At 45.0% G+C, this 13,540-nt stretch overlaps 1 protein-coding gene across 4 annotated transcripts in view; it reads left to right on the top strand.

The window, feature by feature from the left end:
* The first annotated feature begins 3,697 nt into the window (after window positions 1–3,697).
* Window positions 3,698–13,540, top strand: part of hecw1b (HECT, C2 and WW domain containing E3 ubiquitin protein ligase 1b) — a 45,228-nt gene continuing 35,385 nt past the window's right edge. For 2 of the 4 annotated variants that reach the window (XM_072711038.1, XM_072711039.1), the window contains exons 1-2: window positions 3,698–4,039; window positions 4,660–4,782. Coding sequence is in view for 2 of the 4 variants with exons in the window: in XM_072711036.1 (XP_072567137.1) it covers window positions 11,836–11,862 (27 nt within the window). In the remaining 2 variants the exon portion in view is untranslated. Of the gene's footprint in view, window positions 4,040–4,659; window positions 4,783–11,749; window positions 11,863–13,540 lie in introns of those variants that run through there. The other 2 variants (XM_072711036.1, XM_072711037.1) reach the window with 2 other exon arrangements.

Genomic DNA, 13,540 nt, shown 5'->3' with positions numbered 1-13,540 from the left:
ACAGAAGATGGCAGTGCCGGACAAATACGGGGATTTTTAAAAAGTTACATTAAGAATGGAAAACACTGCATATCTCCATTGGATTATACCCACAAACCTGAATGTACTCAGAATGTTGAAATCGATTGTTATATTTAAACAGGTTGCTTTTCAATATTTAAATTCAGGATTTGGGGAGCTAAAATCAGAGGCTAGTGAAAAATGAAAATACATATTAGGTATTGAAAGTTCTTAGGAAATGTGAGGAACACAGTTTTTTTTAGTCATTTACCCAAATTTTATTTACATATAAAACAGCTTTAAAAGCCTCTACCCACGTCCCCTTCAGATGGCTGTGACTGTCCCAAAGATGTTCCCATTGATTATATGTCCAGGCACTATGGGATTTGCATGGTATCACGTGATATTTTTGTGGGCCGCCTATAGCGTTTCTGGTAATGGATCCCCATGATATCTCCTCTTCCTGGATAAGTGGGCATTTAAAATCACAGGTAAACACGAATATCGGCAGAGGTTCTTTGCAGTCTTTGTCGATTTTTGTAAAGTGTTTGACTCAGTTGACAGAGTTGCCCCGTGGGACATCCTGAGACTTCGCAGGATCCCCCCGAAGTTACTGAGCGTCATGGTCGGCCTGTACACTGGTACTGTGAGTGCTGTGCAGAGTGGAGGGAGAACGTCTCCATTCTTCCCAGTTGATTCTGGGTTCACCAGGGGTGTGTTCTGGCTACTACTCTGTTCAATGCATGAATGGACTGGATGTTGGACAGAGTTGTGGGGTCCAGCGGTTGTGAGGTATTTGTTTGTGGACAAAGTTTTACTGATTTTGACTTTGCCGACGATGCTGTGATCTTCGTGGAGTCGATGGAGGCTCTGATTGGGGCTCATAGAGACTGAGAGAGGAGTCTGAGTGTCCTGGATGATCCAGGCATTTAATGACTTCTTAGGCACAACCATCAGTAGTGTGTCTGTCTGCAGGGCAGAATGTCGACCTTGTCGAGAGATTTACCTACATCAGCAGTGACATTCATGTCTCTGGTGACTCTTCCTATGAAGTCAGCAAACGGAGTGGGAGAACATGGGGGGGGGGGGTTGGGGGTCATGAGGTCACCGGAAAGGGGTGTGTGGTGCTCCTGATATCTTTGCAAGAGGACAAAGGTCCAAGTCTTTAGAGTCCTGGTGCCACCTTGTCTTGCTGTATGGCTTTGAGACATGGACACTATCCAGGGGGCCAAGACAAAGACTGGACTCTTTTGGTACTGTGTCTCTTCGGAGAATCCTTGGGTACCGCTGGTTTGACTTTGTGTGGAATGAGCGGTTGCTAGAGGAGTCCTGAATGAGGTACATTACCTGCATTATGAGGGAGTCCCGAATGAGGCACATTACCTGCATTATGAGGGAGTCCCGAATGAGGCACATTACCTGCATTGTGAGGGAGTCCCGAATGAGGCACATTACCTGCATTATGAGGGAGTCCCGAATGAGGCACATTACCTGCATTGTGAGGGAGTCCCGAATGAGGCACATTACCTGCATAGTGAGGGAGTCCCGAATGAGGCACATTACCTGCACTGTGAGGGAGCGTCAGTTACGGCACTACGGCCATCTGGTACGTTTCCCTGACGGTGATCCGGCTCGCAGGATCCTCATTGAGGAAGTCCCAAGTGGCTGGACCAGGCCGAGGGGACGCCCACGTAACACCTGGTTGTGGCTGATGGCCATTTCTGGAGGGTGGGACTGGACCGTGTGTCTGCCTGGGGGGGCCGCCAGGCGGGATCCCAAGGAGTTTTGCCATGTGGTGGGTGTGGCAATGCGCTGCATCAGTGCATGCTCCCCACCCTGCCCTGACTAACATACATGGTTAGAAAGACAGATTATTCTAATATTAAGCCCCAGTTGAAGCCATGGTCCCATATTTGTAGCGTTTGTCGGAGGTCTCAGTGGGAAGCTGGACGAGCCTCCTTGAAAGCTGAAATCCTCTGTCACCTGTTCCTCCAGCAGGCATCCCAGTGTCTGGCTGCCAGTAAGCTACCTGTGGCTCTTCCTGTACCACTGAGGCAAAAAAACAGCAAGTTTGTCTACTAAATCGGTGCGGTGATTTTATTCAGTCAAAGCTGGCTTGCTGTAAAGACTAAAGACTTCTGTTTTTCTGGAAAAGCTATGTACTTTTCACAAACCATTTCTAATCTTCCTAGAGTGACCTACATTTATGTTGTCACTTTAGTTTTAGGCTATTTTAGGTATTACAACTACTAATAATAACAGTATAATTGTCGCCATTGTCGTCGTCGCTCCCATCAGCAGTGATCTGGAACACTGGGGATCTTAAAACCTAAAAGATAAAAAGCAAACTATCCAGTTCTAGATGAGACGGTTTTAAGTAACAATGTTTCAATAACAGGAATCTGATTCATCTGAGCTTTTGTGTGCATAATTGTCATTACTCTGTCTCAGTTTCGTTTAGGTTACTTTGCGTCATCCATATGATACCTAGCGGAAAGGAGACTTTATGGGATCGCTGACGTCTGACTAGCAAATGATATCTTCAAAAGGACCTTATTCATCATGTTCGTGTTCCCCCTGTCACCGCTGCAGTCTCTTGTGGATGTCGAGAGAGTTGAGAGGTGAAAACAGACAGACCTTTGGGAGGGCGGGCTGAGTGGAAATCCTCGGATGTGCTGTTTTTGCTGAGATTAATATGCACATCTGCTATTAATATGCACTGTTTAGTGCGAGAGACACGTTTGTCAATAACACAGCGTATGTTAACATTTTAAGTTTCCTGTGCAAAATAGAAATACTTCCCACAGTCATATTTCATAAAATTTCAGGTCATGCTTTGTATAAATATCCTCATCTCGTGTGATGTCTCATATGTAGAGATATAAACCTATTTTGTTTTTGATTACATTATGTAACTGTTCAATAATTTCAGGGGTCACGTGAAGTTCTAATATGGATTTCAGTTTTTTACATGCCATGTACAGCATATGATCACGGACGTGAGGGACATTATAATTAGCGTCCTGCAAACGGCTCATTTTATGAGCAGATTTTCGTCCAGCATCACACGCATTTCTAAGATGGAGCTAAGAGCATAAAACAGAAAAGCTTACATGAGGAAGTACCCTGTGGCTAATGAAGCTCATAATTACTGTTATTTATAAGTATATGTTAATATCCTGGAATAGAGCGTCCTGGACGGATATACTGAAAGTCGATTTCCGGGGCGATCACGTGTCATTTTTAATGCGCTACAACAGTAAATTAACGCTGTATTGTAAAGTGTGATGATGAAGATGATGATGACGGCGACGATGATGATAACGTCATTCATTGTCACACATCCGATCATTTTCAAACGATCACATCAGATTTCGCCAAACCTGTTTCATTGTATTTCCCCGCAATTCTTATTGCAGTTAAAATGCTCTACTGCATCGAAAAGTGAACAATACTGTCCTTGTATAACAAAGTTACATATTTATATTATAGCTATATAATTAAAAAATAGAATTACCCGGATTATGTTAATTATTGTGTTATGTTAATATTAACATTAATCAAACTCCCAAAAACCATAAGAACAAGAACAAACCATAAATCGGTGGGGCTGCTATTTCATATATATGTTTAGTAAAAGGCAGTTTAAGGAGGCGATCAAAGGCGAGAGGTGCGGGGAGCGGAGCGAGCGGACCTCCTCATGCCTCCATCACGGCCCCACACTCGCGATCCTGCCCGGCACCGAAAGGGACGTGATTGGCGGCGGTGCGGAGGAGGAGGAAAGACGGCGACGCACACAAGAACAGGCGCTCCATTGGTTGCATCTGCATGGTACCAACAGGGAGGCTGAGGAATTGCCATCCTGATGTAGTATTTCTCTGAATAGACGGCCAGGATCCCGCTGTCCCCTCCTCCCTTTACCTGGATATTGTACGTTGGCGAAGATGGGCTTCAAGACTAGAGTGAAGTATGTCAGTCATGTTTGGATTCTAACGCTTGGCAGAGGAGTATGATTCACAGACAGGTGGTGTTATCCCAGGTAAGCTGTCTTTGTCGATGGTGTGCATCGTGCAGAGAGACACATTGCCCGAGCCGCCAGCGGATCTGCGGCCATCCTGCGGCGGCAGCACATCGCTATGCTGCGGCAAACAGACCTTCGCATGTTTTCCTCCTTGATAAAATATCAAAGCGCCGAACGATACATTTCAGTTATCCTCCATATCAGCACTTATTTACGATTTGTCGTACTGCTTGGTATTTGTGTAATTTAACCCGAAATAAAGCCTACATATTTCTTTGTGTTGTCGATAGATATGTAATCTACTTACAGTAATGGCCTCTCGCTTGCTGCCTTATAGAAAATGCATCGTAATCACCGTACCGGATCCTGTCTTTGCAGGCAAGCATGCAATATAAACATAGCTTGGAATTATGAGCTAAGGATTTTTAGCAATAATAATAATTATTATAATAATTTTAGTATTGTGCATTTTGGAGTACACACGGGCTGCACTGCGCGCATCCTCCCGCGGTCATACGCGGCGCCTCGCGCTGATGCCGTGACGTTTTAACGCTTTGCTGCTCGCCTCGCACCGCCGTACTGCACCATGCCTGTTCCGCCGCGGGCGGCGTCTCACCCAGCTCTCCCCCCTTTGTCAGGTCCCCCCCGCAGTGGAGCGGTCTCTCCATTCGGTGTAGCCCCAAGTAGCTCAGCGGCTTTCTGTGGGACAGCGGGCAGCATGTAACCCACCCCCGGCCGGTTCACACACCTTCCTATGCAAGGTGGGTTGGAGTTTGCGGATGTTCGGAAAATACTCCATGCTCTTCCCGGTTATTGTTACTTTATCATCAAAGTGTTATATATGAAAGTGTACTGATGAGCAGTAGAGTCCAGTTTTACATATTACGGTAATATAGTCATTGTGTAGTACTTATTAAATTGTTGCGAATAAAGGATTTAATCTAAAATGTAAGATAACTGAATATTTAGAGGTAAACCTATATGTGTAATTACATAAACTATACAAGAAAAGAATGTATAATATAAATGCTTCCATTGCTGAAAACAACCTGGAAATATCTACAAAATAAGTCTCTTTAGGTTCCAGGATTGTCCAGGCTTTTTAAATGAAGGCTTTCAGTGTTAAACATGCAGAATAAGCATCTGAATGGCATTTCAAAACCTGGCACTATGGATACCCAGCATGCACTGCGCGAAGACGCCGAACCCGCAGGGTGAAAAGCCAGTGTGGCTTGGCTCGCGCAGTTACTGCTTTCTAGCGTGCTGTGTGTCAGTCATGGCCTCAGATGTCACTGGAAGTACGAAAAATTGGCACGAAAAAACACAATATACACTTAATGTATAAATACTTTGGCTGGCTTTTCAGGTGTTTGAAGATTACCACTTTATTAATTGCACTAAGAACAACTCAACAGTTAATCGCTTATTCTGTATTTTTATTTTCTACATCTTACATGTAGTATGCATAATTAAAAAATGCTTTTGTTATGAAAATTCAGTTTTATGAGTGTTCTCCAAACGGTCTTTCAAATGGTGCTTCTTCATGACTCTGACCCAATAGGAAGTATCAAGTCACCTGAATACATAGTAAAGGTTAGTTATGGGTCAGGGTGATACATGATGTTTAATGATTGTAAATCTACACAGGATCTATAATTACAAAAAAAAAAATGTTTTGTACACTCTTAAAGTAGATCTTAAAGTAAATTTAGGTCACTTATTGGACATGAAATGTATATAGACTGTGTCGCACATACCACAAACCCATCCCCTGCATGTAGACTGTCGCGCATACCACAAACACATCCCCTGCGTATAGACTGTCACACATACCACAAACCCATCCCCTGGGGTTTGGCAAGCTTTTTAAGAATCAGCACAGCACTGCAGGTTCCACACGATTCACGTCCCTATTGTAGTGTAAATCGATGATTGTCTGCTAGAAGGTGGGATGTTCTGCTCATGATGAATATGGGGGGGGGGGGGGGGGGGGTCTGTCACTGTCCATGGAGTCCTGCCTGATGCTTCCACAGGGATGCTGGTTCTGGCTGACCCGGTTAATTAGCTACATGCATTCCTAATTATGAAGTTATATAGCTAAATAGGTTCTGGATGGAAAGGGTATCAGTATGTTTTTGTTGCTGTAATTATAAGTGAAGGTTACATGCATGTGTAGGTAATGGTTGTTCACCAGTCAGCCCCATCACTGTACATTTTCACCAGCACGTCATGAAGTGCATGCCCTCTGTGCCATCAGTCTGGATATTTACCAGCAGGTACTGATGTCAGGAGTACAGTACCTCCAGGTCCCAGCGTGTGTGCTTCCGTCATCACTGCCCTGGAATTTGCTAATAAATCATTCATCTCCTCAGATGCTCACTGGCTTTATTTGCAGAGTCCTTTGGTATTACATTCCTCCTTGAAACCAGACCTGAAATCATTACTGTCGTCACGCTCTGACATTTCCAGTGCTGGCCTGAGGGTGTTTTCCAGCCTAGAGCAGAAGTCCTGCTTAACTGACTTCACATTACATCTTTGGTCCTGTTTGAAAGCTGCAGTTCTGTGGAACTAAAGGTGGGCCTTTGCTGAAAAGGTAGGCCTTTGCTGAAAAGGTAGGCCTTTGCTGAAAAGGCGGGCCTTTGCCAATAAGACTTTTTGCAATAAGCCCTTCGCGTGTGTTACTGTCAAGGTCCTGCTTCCAGTCCTGGAATTTAAATATATGAACTATTGTACGCAATGCAGTCTTACTTCAAAAGCCTTCTGGTTTGTTGTATAGGTTTCATATCATACTGAGAACTCTGGTAAATGTCTGTGTTTTGTTTAAATGGATTGATTTGTACATAATAAGGGGTATTTTAAAGCGTATTTGGAACTCTGTGGACCAGTGTTTAACCAGTTATACCATAAGATGATCACACCCGCTTTAAGAGGGATGTTGGACACGCAGGGCCTTTTAGCAGAGGAACGATAACCCCCCGGTATTGTGATTTTTTGCGTTTTTTTCCCCTTGTGCCACATAAGGGGGCCTGAACTGTTTCCGGGAAACGTTCAGGAGGCTCCCAGTTGTGGGCGGCCAAACTGACAACTGTGGTAGAGTGAGGCGCTCCGTGTTGGCAGTGACCGTGTCACGGGCGCGGGTCTCGCTGGAAGAGTGACCGGCTGCTTATTGATTGCAGCTGAGGAGCAGGACGTCCGGAGGCAGAGCTGCTGCTGGCTGAATACACAGCAGGCCGCAGGAGACAGCAGTATTTGGTATGCACTGATACTCTTTGTATACCAGTAAATATGTAAATGCCGTTACTCATTACTCTAGTCTAAGCAATATGTTTACAGACTCTGGTTGATAATATACTTATAAACCTCAGTACATAGCACTCTTTTATAGGTAAGCAAAGAATAACCATTAACATCCATAATCACTGACGCAGTTAACTAATAACATATTTGTTGTGTGCTTTTATCCATTCTGGCAAAAACCAGTTCAAACATGAGAAGGTCGGTTGACTTGGTGATCAGCGGCACTGCAATGTGCTTAGTGACTGAATGGATCGTCCTGTTGGTGATCAGCGGCACTGCAATGTGCTTAGTGACTGAATGGATCGTCCTGTTGGTGATCAGCGGCACTGCAATGTGCTTAGTGACTGAATGGATCGTTCTGCTGGATACATGACCTGAAATGGATCTAGAGCAGGGATCCCCAGTTCCAGTCCTGTAGGGCCAGTCTGCAACACAGTTTGCAGATTTCACTGCTCAGACACACCTACTAAATTAATTAGCTGATTTATATGTGTTTGAACAGGGAAATCTGTGTTGGTTCTAGACCTCCAGGACTGGAACTGGAGAGCCCTGGTCTAGGGGTTGTTGGGCTTAGTGGTTTTGGAGACCGGGGTCTGGAACAGAGATCTGAAAATGTGCTTCTGGTGACAGAATGTAACCTTTGATTGTAACCTCTCATTCCTTGCTCTGAACGGTCAATTTAATCATGCCCTTTCATTGCAAATTCCTTTAAGTCTTTCGTAATTTGTTATGTAGTGATGCTGTTTTTACAGTGAAATTTAATTTGGACAAGTCAAATTTGGTATTTACAAAGACTAAAAAGGTTTTCCTTATTTCCGTCAGATGGAGAGAGCATGGAAAGGAGACTTTGTATATGTAAATGTTGTATGGTTTTGAGTGAGACATGCATGACAAAATATTTTGGACATTCCTCTGAAACGTGAAATGAAAACAGATAGATGAACTGAACGCCCAAGGAATGTTCCGGTGAAGCAGGACGTAATCCATTTAGCAGATGAAACGGGCCATTTCCAGCCAGCGTTTCTGTGCAAGTGCTTAATGAGCAGAAGCAGCCAGAGTAAATAAAGTGGTGCTGAAAATTACTACGCTGTCGAGTGGCGGGAAGCATCAGAAGCCTCCCTGTTTACGGCCGTGTTTAATTAAAAAAGCAGCCGCATGCATTGCAGCTGAGCATTAAGCAGGAGAGCGCAGTATGCTTGGAGCAGAGGGAAAGAGGGAGAGGGGGAGAGAGAGAGATAGAAAGAGAGAGAAGGAGAAAGAGAGAGAGAGTGACATTTAAAATCCCTTGTCACAAAAGCACATACGACATGAAATTCACAAAAAAATCACACATCCGCAAAAGCCAGAAATGTCATGCATTGTCACAATTTTAACACAAGGCCTTGATCATCACCAAGTTCACACCCCACCTAGGCCCATACAGTCGAGAAATCCTGCAGTACATGGGTCAGCAAAGAGTTTGCATGCTCACTCTGGGCCTCATTGCCACCAGCCACACCAGACTATGGGTCCGTCAATCCAGCCCCTCTCAGCTTATTCTCCTGAGTCATCCAAACTGCAAACTTGGCTTCATGTGGGTTCACACATATGGACGTGTAACATGTGGGGCTTCGCCATCTTGTCCAAGCTGAAAAAGAAAGAACTTGCGGCAACCCTGTCCCTAATCTGAGACATCCCAGTTCGGACTAAAGCCACTTTCACCCATTCATTCAGGAAGGAGCTCAAGTCCCTCTCAAACAAAGCAACGTTCCTCTCCAAATCCTGAAGGACGCTGCTACCCGCTGCCCTTGACTGAGCAGCATCCGGCTGGCTATAAACCCTGACCTGAACCTTACCCACATCCCACCAGGATGCCACATCCCTAAAGTGCCTCTTTTCCATCCTCAATCTTTCCCAGAACGCAGCAAAGCCCCTACAAAAACACCCATCAGGAAGCAACCTAGTGTCGAAGCTTTCTTTAAATCCCCGATGATCCTACCAAAACAGGAAAGATCTCGTGCAATATCCACATCAGGAACAAAAGGCAGCACATTCAAAACTGCAGTTCCCACACTTGGCGAGACCCACTCTCATCAATCAACCAATCGACTAAGTTCATGTCCTTCGAAAATAGCAGCACTGCCTTATTCCTACGAGATGCCAACATAATGCTATTGCATCCTACCTGCTGTCCCACACCTCAGAAGACGTCACCTCGGTGCCACAGCTCACACCCGACCCTGTGTCACGCCCATCAGAACAGGGCGCCATCACAGTGCATCAAAACAAGAAAACACAATCACGCAGCTGCAAAAGAAAATGATATATAAAATAAGACAAGATTATAGACAAGATTGTGTTGATTCACTGAAGTGTGACATGGCCCACAAATACTATATAATGTATTATGGAGAAAATGTCTAAGGAACTTCATTAGAACATGAGAATATTTATAAATATTTAAAGGCTCACTTTATGGGAGATAGCCATCGCTATGCTGCCATTGCTCTGTGGTTTAAATGGCATGCCAGTATGCCAGATATCCCAGTGGGATTTCTGCAGTACATGTAGCAGAATGCCATGCCTTGCTAAGTTTAGATACCTGCTTGTGGGAGTCTGCTGATGATTAGGAGGAGGAGAAGCAGGAGAACATGAACGTTGAGTTATATCTGATCGTCTATCTTGTCCAGCTAGAGCATGGCGCCTCCTGCCTGTATGGCAGATTCATATAACTGCTTTTTCTGAAGTACATTTTGAAGTTGGGCAGTCAGAGCTAAGCAGTCTGAAATAACAGCCCTTCCTCCATTTACGTTTCACGTCATTCTACAGTTCACAAAAGTCAGTATGTTTTTGTGGTTAAGGGTTATCCTAGAGAAGATGGTGTATGTTTAATTTTTGAGGCCTCTTGCAGTTGAAAATATTACTTTTGGGTAAAGGTATGCCTTTGCTTATGAAAACATTGATGAATGTAGCAATTGACAGTATGATATGTACAGCAGTACGTGAGACTTCAAGACAGCCTCACCATGAAAATCAGAGTGACTGGAGGGGTCTCTCCTTCGCCAATGAGCACGAGGCGGGGCGTGGATGTGCTTTGGAAGCTGTGGTTCTCTTAGCTTGCTGTCCCCGTTTGTGCAACCAGGGTCGTGTTCTCTTATTCGCTGTTTTATCACAGCAAACCCATTGCACACACAAAGAGCTGCTGTGGCCAAAAGCTGCTTCTGTTTCTGCTCCATTGTTTAACAGTTTTTCTCTTACTATAAATTTCCACCAGGAGCATAATGGGAAATAATCTCAAAAGGGATCTAGTTACAGTCGTGCAAATAGTGACCCTGTAAGGTCCCCAGCCTTCGCGAGATCAGTCTGTGACAAAAAACTCTGTGACTAATGACACATTGTCTTTAGATCTGAGAGGGTGTTCGACTTTATTGTTTAAAAAGTCTTTTCAGGGTTTTTCAAAGTCTTCTAGTGTATGGTTAGCTTTAGACTGTATCGGCTCTGTGAGGTGACTTGTGAACGACCGTGTTGCCTGGTCCCTGTTAGCTATGTGAGGATCTCAGGCTGTACTTTGTGACATGGTGAGATGAACGTTTGATGATCTGGACCACAAGCAGCTTGTTGTTTGAGTCTCGCTCTATGACTTCTTCACGCAGGTGGCTGAGGCTCTCACTAGTGAAACTCGGACACAACGAGATCACTTTGCCGTTGTCCCGTTATCCTGTTTTGCTCATGGCAGAAACGGAACATTCTAGGAAAGCTGCTTCCTGCTCGTTCAAGGTTCCCACATTCCAGGTTCATGCTCACTTGTGTGCTTAGGATGGTGTAAGGAAGCTCACAGCTAAGACACCATGGCTGCAGCCCTCGGTTCACACACAGGAACACAAATGACTGGCTGCCCCCACATTTCCAACGTTACCTCCAGGTGAAATATGAACCGGTTTCTGTGACGTTGCACCTGAAAGTGCATGCACAGAAACGGAGCTTGCTGTGTTGCCCTGGCCCCCGCTGCCACGACCTGGTTTACCCCCCTGCCCCTTGGCCCCCTCGTTCATTCGCTTCCTTCTCAGACGTGTTTTGCTTTCCTGTCTAACACTCTCTTGCAGGATTGGTCTCTATTTCTCAGACAGTGCATGTCCCCTGCCTATCTCTCTCCTGTCTGTTTGTCCATTTAATTAATTCATTTGTTTGTTTATTGTGCCTTCATGGCTTCTGGTCATGAAGATAGACTTACTTTGTGCTGGCCAAGCCTTACGCTTACTGATGGGTCCTGGATGATAAAGATTATCGGAGAGATGCACAGGTCAAATGAAACCTCCCCCACTGCATGGCTTATAGGGTCACTTACCTGTGTGCTTTTTGCTTTATTGCTGCAAACAATGTTACGACGCAAGAATTGCACGTGCATTAACACTGGATGCAATGCAAGCACGCCCCGAGAAAAAAACAGAGCCTGCTGTCTTGTTAAACTCTCAGCTTTGTTGGAGTAACTTCATGAACTCTTCCTTAGGAATTGATGTGCTTTCAGTTGGCCGGTCGTAATGCTGCTGCACCTCTGTAGTGTCAAGGTCAGTGTCCTTCTTCTGTACACCTCAAGTCACCCATCCCATCCCATCCGAGTTTCAGAGCCATTCATAATGGAATGTTCCGGAGCTCAGCTGCATCACCCTGCTGCCCGGGGCAACCCGCCCTCGCCTAACTGTCCCCTTTTCTGCTGCCCTGCCGTTCATTCGCTATACCTTCAGTCTCTGTTCATATTTCTCACCTCTGACCCCTCTACCCCCCACTCCAACATGGACCATGAAACTGAACACTTGGGATCTGCTGGAGTTGATTTGCGGGAATCGGCAGCGAGCATGAGCACAGTGGTGAGAGCATGTCCCCAGACTGCGTCGCGGTGCTTACATATCAGAGGGATTTGTTCAAAGGGCACTGCTGCAGTGCCACAGGGCAGACAGGATGAGGGGAGCAGAATATTGAACGTCGTACCCCATACTAAAGTCAAAAAATCACAAACGGCTGTTCAGGCAGTGACCTCCCTGTCGTAAACGGCTGCTCAGGCAGTGACCTCCCTGTCATAAACGGCTGTTCAGGCAGTGACCTCCCTGTCATAAACGGCTGTTCAGGCAGTGACCTCCCTGTCGTAAACGGCTGCTCAGGCAGTGACCTCCCTATCGTAAACGGCTGTTCAGGCAGTGACCTCCCTGTCGTAAACGGCTGCTCAGGCAGTGACCTCCCTATCGTAAACGGCTGTTCAGGCAGTGACCTCCCTGTCGTAAACGGCTGTTCAGGCAGTGACCTCCCTATCGTAAATGACTGTTCAGGCAGTAACCTCCCTATCGTAAACCGCTGTTCAGGCAGTGACCTCCCTGTCGTAAACGGCTGTTCAGGCAGTGACCTCCCTGTCGTAAACGGCTGTTCAGGCAGTGACCTCCCTATCGTAAACGGCTGCTCAGGCAGTGACCTCCCTGTCGTAAACGGCTGTTCAGGCAGTGACCTCCCTATCATAAATGGCCTGTAAATGCATGTATGTAACTGTCTTCCCGAAATGACTATTCTTGTCTTGCACACGCAGACACGGAGCGGGGTAGATGAGGGGACTTGGCACACAAGAGGATCGGCATGTTTGGTCAGAAAACTTCATAACAAAATGACTGTTTAGTCTGTAACCTCCTTCCTGAAATGACTTTGTTTTGTAACCTCTCTCCCAGAATGACTGTTTGGTCAGAAAACTTATTAACAAAATGACTGCTTTGTCTGTAATCTCCCTCCCAGAATGATTGTTTGGTCTGTAACCTTCTTCCAAAAATGACTGAGAGATCTATAAACTTCCTCTCAGAGATTGTTTGGTCTGTAACTTTCCTCCCAAAATGACTGTTTGCTCTGTAACCTCCATCCCAAAATAATTGTTTAGTCTATAACCTCCCTCCTAAATGAAACCTTATATTTATTTTTAGTCTTTCATTTAAAGCTGTTTTCCAGGAAATAGAATGAGTAAAGATTACTACATTTTAAGTATTTTTATAATGTTTCCAGCATGTCTGAGAAATAGTTTCCTGATCTTATTTTTGTTTCTGTAGGTTTGGATAACAAATGAAAAAAGAATGAGCATTTGCCATTCAAGAGAATATTGTCTTTGTTGCAGAACTTGATACAACCATATAAGATACCAATATTCTCTTAAGAGGTTTTGGAAAAGAAGTGCACTCATGTTTTTGTTTGGTAGGATTTAGGGTGCTGTTGTCT

This window comes from Paramormyrops kingsleyae, chromosome 4 (assembly GCF_048594095.1).
Source record: "Paramormyrops kingsleyae isolate MSU_618 chromosome 4, PKINGS_0.4, whole genome shotgun sequence".
NCBI classification, from domain to species: Eukaryota; Metazoa; Chordata; class Actinopteri; order Osteoglossiformes; family Mormyridae; genus Paramormyrops; species Paramormyrops kingsleyae.
The sequence above is the reverse complement of the archived record's forward strand: the minus strand, read 5'-3'. Positions and strand labels throughout refer to the sequence as shown.